The 18,198-nt window shown below is 51.2% G+C and overlaps 2 protein-coding genes across 2 annotated transcripts in view; one reads left to right on the top strand and one right to left on the bottom strand.

The window, feature by feature from the left end:
• The window catches only part of XRN2 (5'-3' exoribonuclease 2), a 32,905-nt gene extending 18,242 nt beyond the window's left edge, over window positions 1-14,663 (top strand). Inside the window, exons 24-30 of the mRNA XM_041417208.1 lie at window positions 246-302; window positions 878-946; window positions 1,045-1,179; window positions 2,030-2,157; window positions 6,402-6,462; window positions 10,587-10,725; window positions 13,905-14,663. Of these exons, the coding sequence (XP_041273142.1) occupies window positions 246-302; window positions 878-946; window positions 1,045-1,179; window positions 2,030-2,157; window positions 6,402-6,462; window positions 10,587-10,725; window positions 13,905-13,967 (652 nt within the window). The 3' untranslated portion in view covers window positions 13,968-14,663. The remainder of the gene's footprint in view (window positions 1-245; window positions 303-877; window positions 947-1,044; window positions 1,180-2,029; window positions 2,158-6,401; window positions 6,463-10,586; window positions 10,726-13,904) is intronic.
• Window positions 14,664-17,059: 2,396 nt separating this feature from the next.
• NKX2-4 (NK2 homeobox 4) lies at window positions 17,060-18,153 on the bottom strand. Its single transcript, XM_041417250.1, is given in 3 exon segments — window positions 17,060-17,226; window positions 17,229-17,678; window positions 17,787-18,153. Coding segments are annotated over 3 exon segments (984 nt in total).
• Between the last annotated feature and the right edge of the window lie 45 nt (window positions 18,154-18,198).

The following is an 18,198-nucleotide window of genomic DNA, read 5'->3' as shown; positions in this document are numbered from 1 at the left end:
GAACAAGAAACCTCTTCTGTCCTTGCCTTCCCTAGACAGACCCTAGAGAATCCCCACACATCTGCTGCAAAAGAGGTGACATTAAGAAATAAGGATTCAGTCACTCCAGTGCTTATAAAAGTACTTGGTTTAGGGGAAAGGCAAGTTAACTTAGAAATAAATGTTCTGCAGGCTTAGTTGGCAGAGCAGCAGATGGTGAGAAACATGTTTGGTGGTGTTTTGACAGAGGTTTTTCTCTTCACCAGGGTGGTGCAGTCTCCGGTTCCCATGCTGCGGGATCTGACACAGAACTCTGCAGTCAGGTCAGTCCACTGTGGGTTTTCATGCAGGGTTGTGCAAAGTGCAGCCCCCAAAACACTGAAAGTCACTTGTGATCTGCGTCATTTTTATCTCCAGAGAGGCACAGCTTGGTTCAACCAGAGCAACAGCTGTGCAGAGAAGTAATGAATGCTGAGTTACACTTTGTCAGGACACTGTAGGAAGAATGTCCTAAACAGGGATGTAGTTCCTGTGAGTGATGAGTTAAAGGAAGGGTTTGGCTTTTCCATCTGCCACTGTCGGGAGGTTGGAATTGTTCTGTGCTGCTCCCCATTTCTCTGTCACAAGGATTTTTCCTCCTGTCTTTAGAGGTGGTATGTGCAGTCAGGGCATTGCTCTTCATGCTGTGTCACTCAGGCTGAATTTTCCAGGGAACCATTATTCTCTTTCCTTGTAGCCTCATTCTTTCTTGGTCCTGGAAAACATGAATTCCAGCTGGAGGAGTGAGATCATTCTGCTTATCTGTCTGCTTTTAGCTTTCTTGGTCATAAAGCAGTGACTGCTATTTCACTTTGTCTCCATTATGGAACAAACCTAATCCTCAAATGCTTTCTTCTAGCATCTCATTCAAAGATCCACAATTTGCTGAAGACTTTGTTTTCAAGGCTACAGTGTTACCTGGGGCAAAGTAAGTGTCAGCTGCCAGCTTTCAAATCATGCAATTCTGATTTATCCATCTGAGTATTTGCTCTGATAAGTACTTATGGAACTGTTCTTATTGTTCAGGAAACCTGCTCCAGTTCTGAAGCCAGGAGACTGGGAAAAAACCAACAATGATGGCAGGCCCTGGAGACCACAGCTTGGCTTTAACAGGGACAGGAAACCAGTGCATTTGGACCAGTCAGCGTTCAGAACCTTGGGGTAAGGCTGTGGGGTTACTGCTGCCTTGCTGGGAGGACTGCCCTCCTTTTACCTTTTTAAATTAAAAAAAAACATGGAATGTCCAAGCTTAGGTGTTGGTTTTCCATGTTGGATACTCAGCGTGTGATATTTAAATTCAATATTGCTGAAAACTGAACATTACAGTGATTTTGCACTAATGCCTTGTTTGCTTTTTGGTTGGTTTTTTTTCCCTCCTAGATAGTTCTAAGTCACTTTCCTGTCGTTTGGGGTTTTGTAAAACTTGTTTGGTGGATGTTTGCTTGTAGGTACAATGAGAATATTATGCACAAGTGATAATTAAAAGTGCTAGTGAAGACAGGAATGCCTTTTCAGTTTTTAAAAACAAAGAAGCTTTAAAAATTAAATGGGTTTCCATACTGGGGAGTGCAAGGAGCCATGCATCTATCAGAGCCAGAGAAGAGAATGTTTTAAAGGAGACTGGCAAATAAAGTTGGGCTCTGGAGTGTCTCCTTAGGAAGAGAAAATACCTTCTGCATCTTATGCCTCTGGGGGAGCTGCAAGAAGGAAAAGCACTCCCTTTTAGGAAGGAAAAGCAGAGCTGTCCTGGGGCTGCACTTGAGAACCCTCTTGCACGTCACAGTTGCAATGAAAAGCACAGCTGTGCCATTGGAAACCTGAGCATTTCCCTGGGAGCAGCTCCCCAGCCCGTGTGTGTGTGTCGGGATGTGCCTGCACCCCGATCCACCCGTGCATCCCTGGCTCAGCAGAAAGAGAGGGGGTGTGGGATGGGCTGGGAGGCAGCTGTGCTGGGAGATGGAGCTCACCACAGCCTCCTGACCTGCTGCCTTGCCATTTCTTCCTGTAACAGGCACACGATGCCGAGGGACAGGGGCATGCCAGGGATGTACCCCAACGCTGTGCCGCTCGGAGCCTACGGCAGCCCCTACGCCAGGCCCCTCATGGGCAGCCAGCAGCAGATCCCCAAACTGCTGCCAAGTAAGTGCCCTCTGCTTCCTGCTTCTCACAGCTGGGTTGGTCTGAACATCATCTCTCTCTATTTATTTCCCTGATTTATCTGTGCTTAAATGTGATCTGGAAAGAAGCATGTGGGGAATGGGAAGGCAGAACTAGCAGAGAGGCATCCAAATTAATCTCCAAAGAGAATATTTATGTGGTTTTGGGGAGGTTTTTGGGAGCCCAGCAGTCCCTGTGCTGCTGTTCCTGCTGAGTCCTGATGTGTTGTGGGAAACACTCCAATGTGCTCTGTCTGTCCCACGTCCCTGGACCTCATCCTGCCAATGAGGCACTCCCAAGCTCTCGTCCTCATGGCACCCGAGCCCCTTGTGCTGAACGGGCAACCCTCTGCAGGCAAATACCCCCCAGTGCCGTAGACTGGTTAAAACTGGGGAGGCTTGGAGCCACTGCTAGTGGAGAAATCCCTGTCCATCTGTTGGCCTTGGAAAACTGTCTGGTGGCTTTCTGTGATGCAGGCCTCCCTCCCCCTCGGTGCGCCACAGCCGTCCCCGGTCGCTGTTCTGCAGGTGTGCCTGGCAAAGCACAGAGCAATTGGTTGGGCTTTTCCTCCCTCCTCCCTGTGCTGCTTTTTCCAGGAGGCAGAGGTTGCTGTGCTGCTGTTGTGTGGAGCAGCAGGGCGAGGAGCCAGGTGGAGCTGCCTCGTGCAGGCTCCTTCACCGCGCAGGGTCGTGCGCCAGCCGCGCTCTCCGGAGCCAATTCCTGTCACTCTGCCTTCATGGGACACAGCAGTGCTGCAAGCGTGTCCTCTGGCACTTCACTGGGTTTTGTTGTTCTTCCTCTTCTGCTAAGACTGTCCTAGGAGATTAGACTTAAACTCTAATTAACTTCTCATTTGCACTGACTGTGGCGTCAAGTCTTTGCAATGGATTACAACAGCGCTTGACGTAGAGTTTGGAGATTGTTTCTTTCAGTGCCTCGTTATTTGGGGCCCGAGGACAGCTCATGTCCATCGGGAGGATGGATCAAACAGCCTGAGGGCTATGTTACTCCTAGAACCATTCCCAAAACCCATCCTGCTGCATGGCTGGAGGGTCAGGCCCCAGCCTGGCCCACCTGGGACTGCCAAGTGAATCCTGTATGCCTCAGCTCCTCTTCTACCAGGTAGAGTCAGACTTACTTAAACCCTTGTTAGAAGAATACCTCCAGGTGGCACAGCCCTGGATTTCTGCTGGGATCAGCCTTTTGGATGTTCACCTGCCCTAAGATCATAACACATCCTGGATTATGGATTGTGTGGGTCTGGTGCCATGCAGACTTGTGAAGATGAGGAGTGTCAGCAGCTCCCCATACCCCACTGCAGTGAGGCTCTTGCTGAGTGGGAGCAGTCTGCCTGCACAGTGTGGTTGAGAGTTCACAAGCACTTGGGCTGATTCCCCCCCAACAACGTTCTGCCTGGCATACCCAGAGGTGTTCCTAGGTCTGGCAGCACAGCATCTTTTTTCCCTTTTGCAGTAACCTCTTCAGTCCCCTAGTGTCTTCATCAAAGCACTGGTACCTTCAGCTGGAAAATCAAATTAGGAGAAATGGGAAGGCCTCTTGGATGACACAAGGTTGTCTCCAGTGTCCAAGTTGTGTTCATCAGCTGTACTGTTGTCAGAGAACTGCAGTTGTGGTGTGGCAGGGCTGGGAAGCACCTGGAGCCCACATACCCTTGAAAAAACACAGCTGATGTGGTCAACATCCCCACATTCAGTGGGACTGATGCAGAACAACTTTTCATTTGGTGTGTGGTGTTGTCATGCACATGCTGCAGTAAAATCAGCCTGCAGAAGGGCGATGTGGTCAAGCCAGGAGCCAGCTCCTGCTCAAGAGCCTCAGGGCTGGGGCTGTTCCTCACCAGTGCTCCATGATTTGCCTTGGATGTGCCAATTTTCAGCTGATGAATAATTGTCTGTGCTGATAACTTGGGGAGTCAAGTGCAGGGTGGCAGCGCTCTGGGAATGGTGGGTTTGGCTCCTGCAGAGCAGGACATCTGATTTATGACTTGCATGGCAGGCAGTAAACTTGTCAATTAGCTGCCTTGGAAAAGTGATTTTGATTAGTGCAATCAGTAAACACAAAATCTTCTCTTTGATTGCCACCCTGATTAGATAAATTGTTACTTGAGGAGCTGCTAGACAAGGCAGTTTCTTTGGCCTTATAGCTCTGGGAAATGCCTAAGTTTTGCAGCCTAAAGAAAATACTAATTGTCATTCCTTCTCCCATTTTTTACCTTTCTGAAGTGCAATTCACTGTTCCAGACTCTCTCCCTCCAAGGTTATTCTGTCAGCCATACAAATGAATAGGGGAGTTTTAAATGTTTTGATGATGATTTCATTGAAGTCTTGCTTAAACTGAGCTGCAGAAAGGTGTGGTTACAGCAGGAGACCTGGGTCCTTGCTCACATGGAGGGTAAGGGTCTGGAAACAAGATGTTTCCTGTGTTTCTGTGCTACTGCTGTCTGTGAAACTTGAAAATTATCAGAAACAGAGAGTCATTTTAGGATATTTTTGATTGAAAGTTGTGACACTCATGGACTTTACCAAACTTTTAAAGATATTTTAAGCTCCAGTTGAAAAACTGCTCATTTTCCCCTAAAGCAGTGTTGTGGATTCTGTTGCCCTCCCCTTGTATTCCAAAATAAACATGGCTTTGTGTGTGTGCAGCCTGGAAAAGCCCTTGAAATTCCCAGGCTGATCAGCAGGGAAGTGTCACTTCCCTACCCTCAGTCCTGGTCTGCTTCAGGCTGGAAATTGGCTGGAAAAGAGGAGCTGAGGAGCATCGGTTGGTAGCTGTGTGTGTGTCTGGGGATGTAAAACCAGGCTCATATCCTGGTTGATGTAGTTGTGTGTATAGGTATAAAGCTGAATAAATAACCCTGCATGGGGGATAAATGAAGAATTATGGGCTGGATTGGCTTTGCCCAGCAGGCTCCCGGGAAGAGCAGAGCTGCTGGGGCTGGAAATTTATTTGGTGTTCTCTTTGCTGGCGCTGAGACAGACAATCCAGCCAGAGCTAGGAGAGAGGCACAGACTTATTTATTTTATATTTCCCCCTTCCCCTTTCCAACGGAGGCCAGGCTTCCATGTCCTGGCCCCTGGCAGCACGGCAGGGTGTCCGTGTGCCGCCCATTATCCAGCTGCTGGAACCAGCTGTTGGAATTAGGTCACACTTGAAGGCCATTGAAAGCCATCAAAGGTGTCAGTGAAACTGGAGCTTTTGATTGACGCTGGCCCCGAGTGCTGGGGGCTGCCTGGGTGCTATTGAGGAGCTGCTGCTTTTATCCTGTTTGCTGACCAGGTTATTTAGAAGGACAACAAGCGTTTAATTGCGGGCCCTGTTAAAGCAGTGTTGCTCCTGCCTCGCCTTTGTGCAGGGCTGGTTTGGGTGGCACAAACAATGGGTGAGTGGGTGGTCTCCTGCACGCCAGCACTGGGGCTCTGGCCAAGGTTTTACCCAAAAAGGCTTAATTCAGTCTGATTCCATTATCTGAGACATCATTAATAGGTTTTTATTAGTGTATTATCACTGCCCACAGTAACTTTTAAATGTACCTTTAGTATCTTCAGTGATAATGTATTTATGTTTTGTTTTAATGAATGCTTTGTCCCTTACATCCTAAATACAACTATATTTACTTAAACGTGAATAAAACAGAATCATCCACTTTATTCCATGCTCTGGCCGTTGTTTTAGTTGCCTTTATGGAATAACTTAGCCCAGTCAGAGGGAAACTGGCCCATATTTTGCCTTTGACATCTTTGTTGGTCACAAACATCATGTGTTGTGGTAACACAGTGGTGGGTGTGTATTTGAGTGCCTGTATTTTTAACATAGTAATGAATGTACTGGTAAGATATATGAATATTAAACTGAGTTGTTAGGGTGACAGACAAGGTTTTGCATCTTCAAAAATTCAAGAGGAGACACCTGCAAAGCATTTGAGCACTAAGCAATGCTAGCTGTAGCAATTAAAATTCATAATTCTCTATTATGAAGCTTGTTGGATGTGCTAGAGCCAAAAAAGTTGCTTTTTCTCTGTTGACAGTAGGACTCTGTCCAAGCCAGCAGCAGGAAGCCATGACTTGGAGTGTGTTTGTGGCACATCCAGCCTGAGCTTTCCTGTCTGGCTTCCCAAAAGCAGCCCTGGGGCACGCAGAGGAGTGAGCACAGCTCGTGAGTTGTTCTTGCTCTCTCTTATTTTGCCATCTCGTTTTGCCCTCCAGATCTTCGGCCCCAGGAGTCCTGGAGAGGTCCCACGCCCTTGTTCCAGCAGACACCACAAAGGTAAGGCAGGAGGGATGTGAAACATGCCCAGGAGGGTGGACTGGGCTCTGCCAGCCTTCCCAGTGTTTGGTTTTCTCTTCTCTGTTTGCAATATTGTGGTTTAAAATTGTGGAAATGATGCTGTGTGGCAGGATTTTTGAGTTAATTAATGTCCATGATTTATTGATGTTTTGAGAGCCCACTACGTGGTGTTCATCCTTTAAAAGGCTCAAGTACTTTGTATTAAAAAAAAGGAGGGAAAAACACTTTCCATTAAAACTCAGGCTTCAAAATTAACTTTACTGTTGGTGCTTTGGTACCATTCTTGGTTCTTTGGCCTTTATCTTATTGAAGCTTTTGAGATACTATGAAATTGAACACAGAGAGCTTAAAACTGCATTAGATTTTGGACAGGCTAAACAAATTTCTTTTTAGGAGGGCTGTGGAGCTTAATGAGGCATAACTAATGGTGTTCCACTTTTATCATTCCTGTGCCACAGCCGCAGCATTAGCACAGACCAGCCATTGATTCTTGCTACAAACCTCTTGAAGTCCTAATCAGCTTCTTTGGTACAAGTTTTTCAGGCCTGACAAGCCCATTGTAGGGCAGTGTCACTGTAGGTCAGTAGTTATTAGTTGCCACTGAAAACAGTTTCTTTAACTACTTAAGGCTGAACTGAATTAAATGCAGAAGGGACTCAGGGAAGGATTATGGAATCTGCAGCCCAATAAGTGCCATCGAATAGAAGGAATGTGACATGGTTTGATAATCAGGGATGTTTTACATGCATCCCCTCATTGATGGCTTGTGTGTCCTCCGGTGGGGTGGGCTCAATAAACCCAGGCTACCTGTGTCAGCTATGAATAATGACATTTATTTATGTTTATGGAGGAGGGAGAGAAGTTTCTGCTCCAATGCCCAGCTTTTTTTTTTTTTTCCCCTGGGTTTATTTGCAAATGTTTCACCATTGAAAATATGGGCTTTGGGGGAATTTATTGAGCTCTCCACAGTCACTTTCCATGGCAACCATTTTGATCCCCACTGAAGTAAGCCTGGCTCCCTTGTCCTGTGCCTCATCTGTGTGGAATATTGTAAGGCAAGATTCATTCATAATGCAAACTTTAATACTGCTTGGGCCATGGGAGTTGCCACTCCCACCCCTTAATTAAATCCATTTTATATACTTTTATTTGTGAAGGACTGCTGCAGGTCTGTCACTTGTCACTGCCTTCCCTTTGTTACACTGTGCAGGGTTTATGAAAAGCTCTGCCAGCACTGAGGATAAGTAGTTTTGCCGTGTTCTTGGAAGGTTTTGGATTTGGGGAGCAGATCAAACGTGCTCAGAGCTGGTGTTTAGTTGCTGTACAGAGGCAAGCACAGAGACTTAAGCAGAAGGTTAAACACAGAGACACTTGGTACAGGAAAAAGCATCTGAACCTGTTGAAGGCATTTTGAGTTTCCTATTCTTTCCCTGGGAGCTGCTGTTCCCCAAACTGCTGCCCCCTCTTGCTGCTGCAGCTCTCCAGGAGCAATAGGTGCCTGGGGCAGAGCAGCCAGGGATTTCTGCTCAGGGAAGGAAGGAACGGAGGGAGAGGCCAGCCCTGTGGGATGGAGTGGGTGGGCAGGAGACTGGGATATCCTGGATTCACCACTCTGAGTAAGGGATAAGAAAGGAGCCCTGTCCCTGCCAGATGTGCTATTTCAGGGATGGAATGATACAGCAGGGGCTAAATTGGCTCTTCCTTCCCAGGCCTGGGGGGAAAAACCAGGAATATAAAGCTGCTTCTCCATAATTCAGCTATTCCTGTCTCCTGTGTAGGATTTCTTGCTTTTAAACCTAGTGGTGCATCTTGGTGTGCAGCAGGGAAACTGAATTTTGGGGTCCCTCTCTTCTGTCCTGACATTCCTGGGCACTGCAGAGGTCCTTTTTGTGCTCTTGAGCCAGTCCAGAGTTCACAGAGATTTGCTCCCTGGCTGATGGAAATGTGTCATCTGGTTGAACAGATCTTTTTTGCTTAACCTATTCATAGCAGTAACTTCCAAAGTGGCTGGGGTGTGAAGACAGGAATGTTTCCCTGTGTAAATTCTCCTGAGCTTAGCTGACCTGGCTGAATATGTTTGAGTTGATGTAACTCTGGAGTGTGCCTGTGTGAGCTCCTGGGGTGTTCCAAGTGGCACAGTTCTTCTTTTGGTTACAGCTTTGCTGTGTGCAGATCTCCACCCTCAGGTGATTTGGATCACCAAACAGTGCCCCAACAAAGCAGTGATGTTAGTGGTGTTGTGTTTAAGTGGTTAAATATCTCAACTTTTCACTAAATAGCACTTAAAAAGTTTAAACTCCATGCCAAATAAAAATTAATGTCACAAGAAATTTGTGTCAGATTTCCCCATTCCAGGCATGGAGGAGGAGCTGGCCTGTGAGCCTCAGTCATCTTTATCACCAGCACTTGTAAAGGCAGAGTGATTGTTAATAAAACCCCCAGAGCTGGGGCTATATAGCTAACTCCCTGCAGTTTTCATTATGGCTGAGCAGTGTATTTTTCCTGGAGAGTCTGCTGTTTTCTAGGAATCATGAGGGGAAAAAAACTTAGTACTCAAAACACTAAGTCAAAAGAAGCGAGTATGAACAAAGGAAGAACTTAGAACGTTGATTTTGAAGGTTTCATCCCCACGAATGTAAAGTACTCTCAGCTTTAACTACAGCATGGATCCTTCTGAGGGGTGGCATGTAGTGCAGCAGGTAAACCTGGGAAGCAGAGCCTCTGTTCTCTGCTGTCCCCATCCCAAATGTGGGAAGCAGAGCCTGTATTCTCTGCTGTCCCCATCACAAACCTGGGAAGCAGAGCCTCTGTTCTCTGCTGTCCCCATCCCAAACCTGGGATGTAGAGCCTCTGTTCTCTGCGGTCCCCATCCCAAACATGGGAAGCAGAGCCTGTATTCTCTGCTGTCCCCATCCCAAACCTGGGATGTAGAGCCTCTGTTCTCTGCGGTCCCCATCCCAAACATGGGAAGCAGAGCCTGTATTCTCTGCTGTCCCCATCCCAAACCTGGGATGTAGAGCCTCTGTTCTCTGCTGTCCCCATCCCAAACATGGGAAGCAGATCCTGTGTTCTCTGCTGTCCCCATCACAAACCTGGGAAGCAGAGCCTGTGTTCTCTGCTGTCCCCATCTCCCTCCAGGCTGGCCCTGCTCTGCTCAGCCAAGTCCCTCTTCAGCAGGGGTCAGGAAGGATTAACTGTCTCCACTCTCCATGTTTTTCCCTCACAACATCATATTGTCCTGCAGGCCCCACCTGCTCTGAATCCTTTAAGGAATTGTCCCTCAGCCGTGCTCGGCTGTAACAACCCGATCACGGCTGTAGCATTTCCCTAAATATTTTGAATCAAACAATATTGGATGTGTTCTACCTGTTGCTTTCTAATTATCATGTCAGAATGGGTACTTGAAGGAAATGAAAACATTTCTTGCTGTGGGTAATCCGGGATGGCAAACTGGGCCATAATGGATGTCGGATCTGCGTTCCCATATAAACTGTACACCAAATGTCAGTCAGCCCGTGCCAATTAGTGCTTATGTTGCTAGGTCACCGTGGTCAATTGAAAACGGCATCAATAGAACTTGAAAAGGTTTCTTCCCGATCAGACCTCCTGACATATTGAGCAGAATAATGGATGGGAAAAAGCAGCCAAGGCCCCTACCCTAGATTCCGAATGCTCGCCGTAAGAATTCATTTGCAACCTGCAATTAACTGGGAAGAATGGGCTCCCAGAAAGAGTCTGGGCGTTCAAAGAAAGCCCCTGGCTCCCGTGTGGCACATGTTTACTCCTGGGGTGCTGGGGAGCCTTTGGGATCAGCAAATCTGCCCCTGCAGTAAGAGGTGCACGGAAGCCTTCCAGGGAATTGGAAAAATCTGCTGCGTGCAGCCGGGTTTGCTGCTAGTGGCATTGCAGCTTCCAAGCTGTGCCGAAGGAAGAGGTCAGCAAAGCGGCCTTTAGGGGGATTTGGGAAGATATTCCCTGCTCCTGGTTTCTCACTAGCACTTGGCTGTCCCTGCTCAGCTCAGAGACAAAGCCAGGAGTGGGTCTGTGCTGTGGGACGCTCTGCAGGAGCCCCGTTCCCAGTGCAGTGTTCTTTCCTTGCGCAGAACCGCCGGAGCTGCTCCTCTCCTCGCCTGGAACCGCATGGTGCCGTCCCCAAACCAGTTCCAGCCAGCTCAGTACCAGGGCCTAGGGCCCATGGGATACCCACAGAGACCCGAGGACCGCATGGACAGGGGCAGACAGGTAGGAAAACGGGGCCCTGCGTGCTACGCTGTGCTCCCCTCCCAGCCAAGGCTTCCCCCCGGCTCCTGTGGCTGGGGAGAGGGAGTGTGGCATGGGCTGGATTTAGTGTCACTGTGTCACCAGGCACAGGTGGGTGACAGCCCAGCCTTGGCCAGCCCCTCTGGATGTACCCCTGGCACAAGGCCCGTGCTGGGACTGCACCACCGGTGTCCATGACATGGTCACTCTCCTCCTGCAGCCCCAGGCAAGCATTGCCACCAGTCTGCCTCTTCCACAAGGAAATCTGCCCACTGGACCTTTTGGGTTCTCCCCAGCATGTTTAAAATGTAGATTGTTGCAGCTTCCTGAATTTCTCCCCTGAAGTGCTTATTGGCTTTCTCTGAGCTGAAAATCTGCTTAATGCAAATGTTGGGTTCTCATAGCCAGGAATAAACATGTGGAAGTAGCTCTCTGCAGTTAAAAGGAAACAAGCAATTGTGAGAGGAGAACTTCATCCAAAATTGCAGGTGACTTGGTCAGCAGTTCATGAAAATGCCACAGAATGAAAAAGCTGCTTGAAAGTAGCAGGTGACTCTGCTTAGGGAATTTTTTTGGGGGTTGTGATCCCAGTAAAACATGATCTGCATATGCTGTTTTACCAGAACTCTGGGTGTTTACACTGCTAAACACACATTTTAAATAAATTTTGGATATCTAGGTTGAACTCCTAGTTCTACTGCTGTTTGTGGAAATCAGACTGTGGGAAGGTTAGTGACCAGTCCCAGGAAGGAGGAGGAGGAGGTGACAGCCCCATTGCCCTGTCCTTTGTGTGGAAATTAAAGCACAAACTGTTGGAAATGTGCGTTCTGCTGGGGCCTGATTCAGCTCAGGACAAGTCACTTTTTAGTCACTCCTAGTTTTAATTTCCTTCTTCCCAGCCTGCTCACCTGCCCAGCACCCAGATGTGTGTTACATGGCACAGCACCAGTACAAGCCCTGCCAGCACTGGTTGTGACTGGAGGCAGAACTCAACACCATGGGTCATAGTCACAGGGAAATAACGGGGCCTGAACCTTGACTCAACCAGTGGAGCTCCAAAATACATTTTAAATTTGGATGAGGTGCATTGATAGGATCAGATTTCAGAAATATTTCATTTTGTGCCACGCAGGTTTACCCAAAACCCCAGAGCCTGAGGACTAAATCCCTGATTGCACTAATCCATAGCAGGGGCTGCTGTGCTCCCGGGGAAAAATCAGGGGAAGATCTTTGTGCTGTGGGAGTCTGAGCAGGGTTTAATTAGTCTGGGAAATGGACTCCTGGAAAAGTCTGTCTGCCATGGCACACCCTGCTCTGCCCTTCATCCTGGGCAGGATGCACCTGCTAAAGGAATCTGTGCTTGGAGCACTTCATTCCCAGCCGTAAATTGTGGTGCCCAACAGCTGGAATCGTGAGGGGGAGCGGGAATGGTTTCCCAGCAGGGTTTACAGTGGGGGCCCAGGGAGGGTATCCCTGTTAATTCCCACTTTGGAGCCCTGTGGACATCCACAGCCTGGGTAAAGGTGTGGTCTTGCCCAGAACAGAATTCCCCAGAGCTGGCATGGACCCGCCTGCGGGTGCAGGAAACATTTAACCCAGCGGTGACAACCCTTTTTTAATTTTTATTCATATACATGATGAGTTCATGATTGAGCACAAATCTTACAGCTCCAGTGAATTTTGCTTCCTTAAAAAATTCCCTTTGCAGTTCGCTGCAACTGTTTATCTGCTTTAATTTTCTTTTTTTTTTTTTCTTTTTTTTCTGTTCTTGTTATTTTTAAATGAACTTTCAGATGTCATTATTTCTTCCAGACTGGAGTGAAATGAGAAAGTACCTGAAAGGGTTTAGGGTGCCAGCCTAATCATTGAATCCGGCCTTGCTGCCTGAAAATTTCAAAGCTTTAAAGCCTTGAAAAGGGATTCAAGTGGAAGTGGTGACACGTAGCAGCATAAATAATTATCTTTGGGCCCTTTCACCTCTGAATTCTTTTTTTACAGCGTACAGAACATGGTCTGAAGAGGTTAATAAACGCGCTGCCGCAGAGTGCTTACAAAATTAATGCAGCTGCCATGGATCTGGGGGGCTCCCTGGGAGTGGGGCTTTGCTGCCTTCCAGCTCTCCCAGAGAACCAAAGAATGAGCTTGCTGGGGTGGTGCAGGTGTTGGGCAGTTTTATTCCAGCCCGGAGCAGCACACAACGGAGCGTCCGCATCCGCGGCTGCTGCACCACCCCCAGACCTCCACTTTGTCCTTCCCTGCTGATGGTTTGGAAGGGTTTTTTAAGGGATGTGGCCAACTTGTTTATTTTTTAAATTGAGTTCATCAAGCCTGGAAACAAACCTTCCTGCATGGGCAGGCTGCAGGAGCCTCCCTGGCAGGTCTGCTCACTGGCTCCGTGGTTTCCGTGGTTATCCCGGCCGCCGTGTGCTGTGAGGAAGAGAGATTTCTCTTTTCAAGGAAGGGAAGCCCCTTTTTCCTTCCACACCCAAAATCCCTGAGTAAAGAGCAAACCAAGCCTGTAGCTGGTGTTGGTGCATCACCTTTAATTAACTTGCTGGTCTCTGCAATGTACCAGGTTTGGAAATAATTTTGAATGCTTCATGGAGGCTCTGTGAAATTTTCAAACGGATTTTTCCACTGGATACTTGATGTACCAAATGCCTGAATTTAAGTACAAATGTACATCTGATTTGGAGTCATTTCCAAAGTGGGATTTGGATCTCTTTGACCTCTTATTAAAGGGAGCGAGTGCTGGAAAATGCCTCTTCTACAACAAACAAGCTTTCGTTTTTCCTTAAAATACTTTTGTGTAAAAATGCTGAGTGTGAGCTGCCCCACGTCCCTGGCTCCAACATTTGTCCCTTTGCAGCGGGGCACAGCAGAGGTGTCACAGGTGGGAAGTCCCTTGCCCACCGTGCTGCCTGGGGATGGATTTATTTGGGATTCCTGCGCAGCTCCGCTCTGCACCAGGCAATCCAGCCCCAGCCGTGTTTTTGGGAGACTCCAGAGTTGGATAAGGGATGCTCAGCCCTGCCCCTGGCACCTCTCTGTGCAGAGGATGTTTTGTCCCCGTTCTGTATGGCGCCTCGAGCTCACTCCACTTGTTTACTCGTGCTGCTAATCCCAAAAATAAATGCTTGCTTTTGTTTGTTTGTTTGCAGGCGTACGGCCCCGGGAGGCCCTTCCCGCTCCCACCTCCTGCAGGAAGGTACAGCTGGAATTAGCTCCTGCCTCCTGGATTTTTTTAAACGTGGAAAATGTCTGGGGTTTTTGCTTTTGTTCTTTTTATTATTTGTGGGGCGAGGGGGGAAAAAAAAAAAATGAAGTTGTTAAGCACCATCCCTGTAGTTTTTAAACGGATGCCTGTTTTAAATGTGCACATTTCTTACGGACCTGATGATGATTTTTTGGGAGGGACTGGAAGAGAGCGGATTGCCGTCGGATGAGGTGGGAGTGCTGCGTTGTCCTCCTTACATATCCAAGCTGTGCCGAGCGCTGCCCGCCACTCTGAACTCCAAACATCCTCTACTCCACACACAAGAGCCTGAAAACAGACAAGGAGTTGGAAAGAATGCCCAGAAATGGGATTTTTATGAACTCTCGGGGCAGACCCGGCAGGCAGCCGGCGGCACTGGAAGACACGGCCCTCGCTGCTCCTTGGCAGATGCTTCCTTCGGCTTCTCGGACTCTGAAGTAAAACATTTCAACTTTTTGGATGTGTGCCTGTTTCTGGCGTGGGTTTTGTCATGGCATAACCAGGCAGGGGCCGTGGGTTTGTCTGTTTGATGCCTAATTTAAAACGGCTGCGAAGGGCAGAAATTCCATTCGTTTTTAGCACTCTTTCTAGGGATTTTCTGTGTGAGTGTACCAAATCAGTAAATATTTTTATTTGCTTTATAAAGTGGCTTTTGAAATTCTGAGCAGTGGCGTGTGGTTAATTTCCAGCCCCCTCCAGAGCCTGTTTGTATCTTTCACCTGTGTGCACGCATTCCTGTTGATTTATTGGAAAATAATTCCACCTAACCTCTACCATTTAAAAATCTTTGTTTAATAAAAAAAAAAAAAAAAGAAAATGAGGAGAGCATCCAGTTCAGCTTTCCCTTTGGATTTTTCCATTATATCCAGGTATTCTGTAAATCAGTAAAGTTCCCAGTCCCTCTCTGGCCCCAACTCCTTGGTGCTCCCTTCTTTCCAAACATCCAGGTGTTAATCACCAGCAACTGGGGCAAAAGCCCTGACAACCCCTTTTAACTTGGAAGGAAGAAATCAACTTGGATTCATTATTTTCAAATGATGGAAGGTGGAGCAGAATCCTTCATTGTGATGCAGCATTCCCGGGGCTGGGATCTGCCAGCCCTCCCCAGGGCCTTCTCCTGCAGCTGGGAAAAGATTGGGGTGCTCAAAAAGAGCCCTTTTTGCTTTTCCAGCAGGACAAAACCAGCTCTGAGGGCGAGTTTTCATGGGAATGGGCTGGAGGAAGGAGTGCGGTGGGTCGCCTACATTCCAAAGGTGAATGGACTCGGGTGCTGGTGGCTTTGTCCCTTGCTCCCATTTTTTTGGGGCACAAAAAGTCTGGGTAAACATCTGGGGGGGCTGCTGTGGGAAAGTGGGAAAGGCTCATCCCTGCAGGCTTCACTTTGCCCAACCCTTCACCCCCTTGCAGTCTGATCCCCAGTGGAGCCAGCCTGGGCCCTGGGAGCTGTGCTGTCCCCTCGGACCCTTGGAATGCTGCTAGGAGCAGCCTGGGGGCTTTGTTGGATGCAGGACCTGGCTGGGCAGCACCACCCTACCTGGGGCTCTGCTTCAGCTGCCTGTGCCCTCGGGGGCTGGGGGTCACCCTGGGACAGCATCCCTGTGGGAAACCTCAGGCTGCTTTGCTGACACATACTTTTTTTTTTTTTCCCAGGCTGGAGCTGAGCCCGACATATCCCCTTGGATTTAACAGTTTGAGGGGGAAGCCACTCACCAGGCTGGGCTCAGTCCCATCCCAAACACTCTAGGCCGTTTCCCATGCGACCCAGCAGGGAGAAATTCTCCCTCATGGAAAGGGGAGGGAGCTGGGGGGGATCTCTTTCCAGAAGAACGGTGGAGATTCCCTTCCCCTCCAGGCTCCTGCATGGGGCCTGGGGACGGGTCTGTGGTCTAGCAGAGGCCAAAATCCCGATTTTCCATCTCAGAATCGTTCCTTCATGGCACAGCCGGGAGTTGGAGAGGCCCCTGGCACTTCCCGGGGCTGTGGAGCCCCGCCGGGGCTGGGATTCAGCGGGTCCCCCAAGGATGGGGGAGCCTGGCAGAGGTGGCAGGGCCGTGGAATTAAATCCTTGGCAGCCGACAGGGAGGCAGAAAAAAGGGGATTTTGAGGTTGTCCTTCAGTCCGCACACCGAGAAAGAAACAGCCGAGTCGTGAGAACAAGGCTTCCTTTTATTGTTTAAAATAAAATTAAAATAAAAAATAAAAGAAAGAAAAATTGCCGGAAAGTCCCGAGGAGCGTTTCCCGACGTGCGGGATTTCCTCGGAAAGCGGCGCGGGGATAAACCCCGCTCCGGCGCAGCGCATCCTCCGGCCCCGGCTGCTGCGGGGTCCGATCCCGGCGGGAAGCGGGGTCCAGCCCCGGGAATCCCCGGGCTCTCCGTTACCTCCGCAGGGCTCTGAGCTCGTCGGGAGCTGAGCCAAGGGCCGGGAGATTGAAGCGGTTCCGCGGGACGCGCGCCCCGTCCGCGCACGGGCATTCACTAACTGCGCGGTGTTTAATAACAACAACGAGAAAAACGGGGTTTTCCCCTTAAATCCGAGCACCGGCGCTGCAGGGCTCTCCTGCCACGGCTCCCGCCTCAACCGAGCTGCGGCTCAATTTACCTCGGACGGAGATAAGAACGGAACGGCACCCGGGGGCACCCCCACGAAATTAATTCGGCCGAGACGAGGGTTTATCGTGGCGCTCCGCGGTACGCGCCGGGGCTCCCGGGCTGCGCTGCCGCCGGGGCGAGGGGCCGGGCCGGAGCGGAGCCCCGCGCTGCCCCGGCTGCCCCCGCCCCGTCGGGAGGAGCTCTCGGCGGCCGGGACACGGAGGCGCGGACACGCGTGCACGCCAACACTCACTCACACCCACGCTGACTCACACTCACGCAAGCACTCGGCGCTGCCGTCGGGGCCGTTTGTCCAAAAACAGCAGAGACTTAAAAAAAACTCGAAGGGAGGCCGGGAGGGGAGCGGGGGTGGGGCGGCCGTCGGCGATCCCCGCGGGCACCGGGCAGGGCGAAGCGTCCGGTGCCGGAGGAGCGGGGCTGTCGGGGGAACACGCGCGGGACGCACCGATTACCACGTCCTGCCGTAGAGCAGGTTGGGGCTGACCATGCCGCCGTTGTAGTCGACGCCGGCCGAGTCCAGGGGGGCCAGGGGAGCCACGGGGCCGTGCAGCGCCGGCGGGCTGGGCGACAGCTCCTCCAGGTCGGCCGCCTGCCCCAGCGAGCCGGGGTGCGGGCGGCCGGCCCGGGGCCCGGGGTGGCGTTGCCCGGCGGCGGGCAGGGTTTGCCGTCCTTCACCAGCACCGGCACGGCCACGCGGCGCGGCGAGGGCTGCTGGCACAGGCCGCCGCCGCCGCCGCCGCCGCCGTCGGGGTGCAACTGCTGGGCGGCCGCCTTGTCCTTGGCCTGGCGCTTCATCTTGTAGCGGTGGTTCTGGAACCAGATCTTCACCTGCGTGGGGGTCAGGTGGATCAGGCTGGCCAGGTGCTCCCGCTCCGGCGCCGACAGGTACTTCTGCTGCTTGAAGCGCCGCTCCAGCTCGTAGACCTGCGCCTGCGAGAAGAGCACCCTCCTCTTCCTCCGCGGCGCCGCGTGCAGCGGCACGATGGCCTTGGCGCCCTCGGCGATGCCGCTCAGGCCGCCCATGCCGGCCACGTTCATCCCCGCCGACGGGCCCATGAACCTGGAGACTGAGCGGGGCGGCCTGCTCAGCGCCCGCCCCGTCGGGGCCGCGGCTCCCCCCGCGCCCGGCCGCCCCCCTCCTCCTCCTCCGCCGCGCCCCCCGCGCCCGCACTTACTGCTGGAGTAGCGGGGGTCGCCGCCGGGCCCGTACCAGCCGCCGCCCGCCGCCGCGCCGCCCCGCATCCCCTCGGGGTAGGCGGGCAGCTCGCCCACGTTGCCCAGCCCGCCGTTGCAGTAGCCCCCGACGGCGCCGTGCGGGAACTGCGAGACGCCGTGGGGCATGTGGTAGGCGGCCGCGCCCGCGGGGACGTGCTGCGGGACGGCGGCGGCGGCGGGGGGCACGGACGCCTGGCGGTACGGCCCGAGGGGCGCGCCCAGCCCGCCCGCCCCGTCCATGCCGCCGAACTTCTTGTAGCTCTCCTCCATCGGGCTGAGGATGTCGGTGACCGAGAAGGGCGTCGTGTGCTTGGGGCTCAGCGACATGGCGCGGCGGGGCGGGACGCGACGGGGCGGGCCGGGCCGGGCCGG

The sequence above is a fragment of the Onychostruthus taczanowskii genome, unplaced genomic scaffold (genome assembly GCF_017590055.1).
Source record: "Onychostruthus taczanowskii isolate IOZ18803 unplaced genomic scaffold, ASM1759005v1 scaffold55, whole genome shotgun sequence".
Classification (NCBI taxonomy): Eukaryota; Metazoa; Chordata; class Aves; order Passeriformes; family Passeridae; genus Onychostruthus; species Onychostruthus taczanowskii.
The sequence above is the reverse complement of the archived record's forward strand: the minus strand, read 5'-3'. Positions and strand labels throughout refer to the sequence as shown.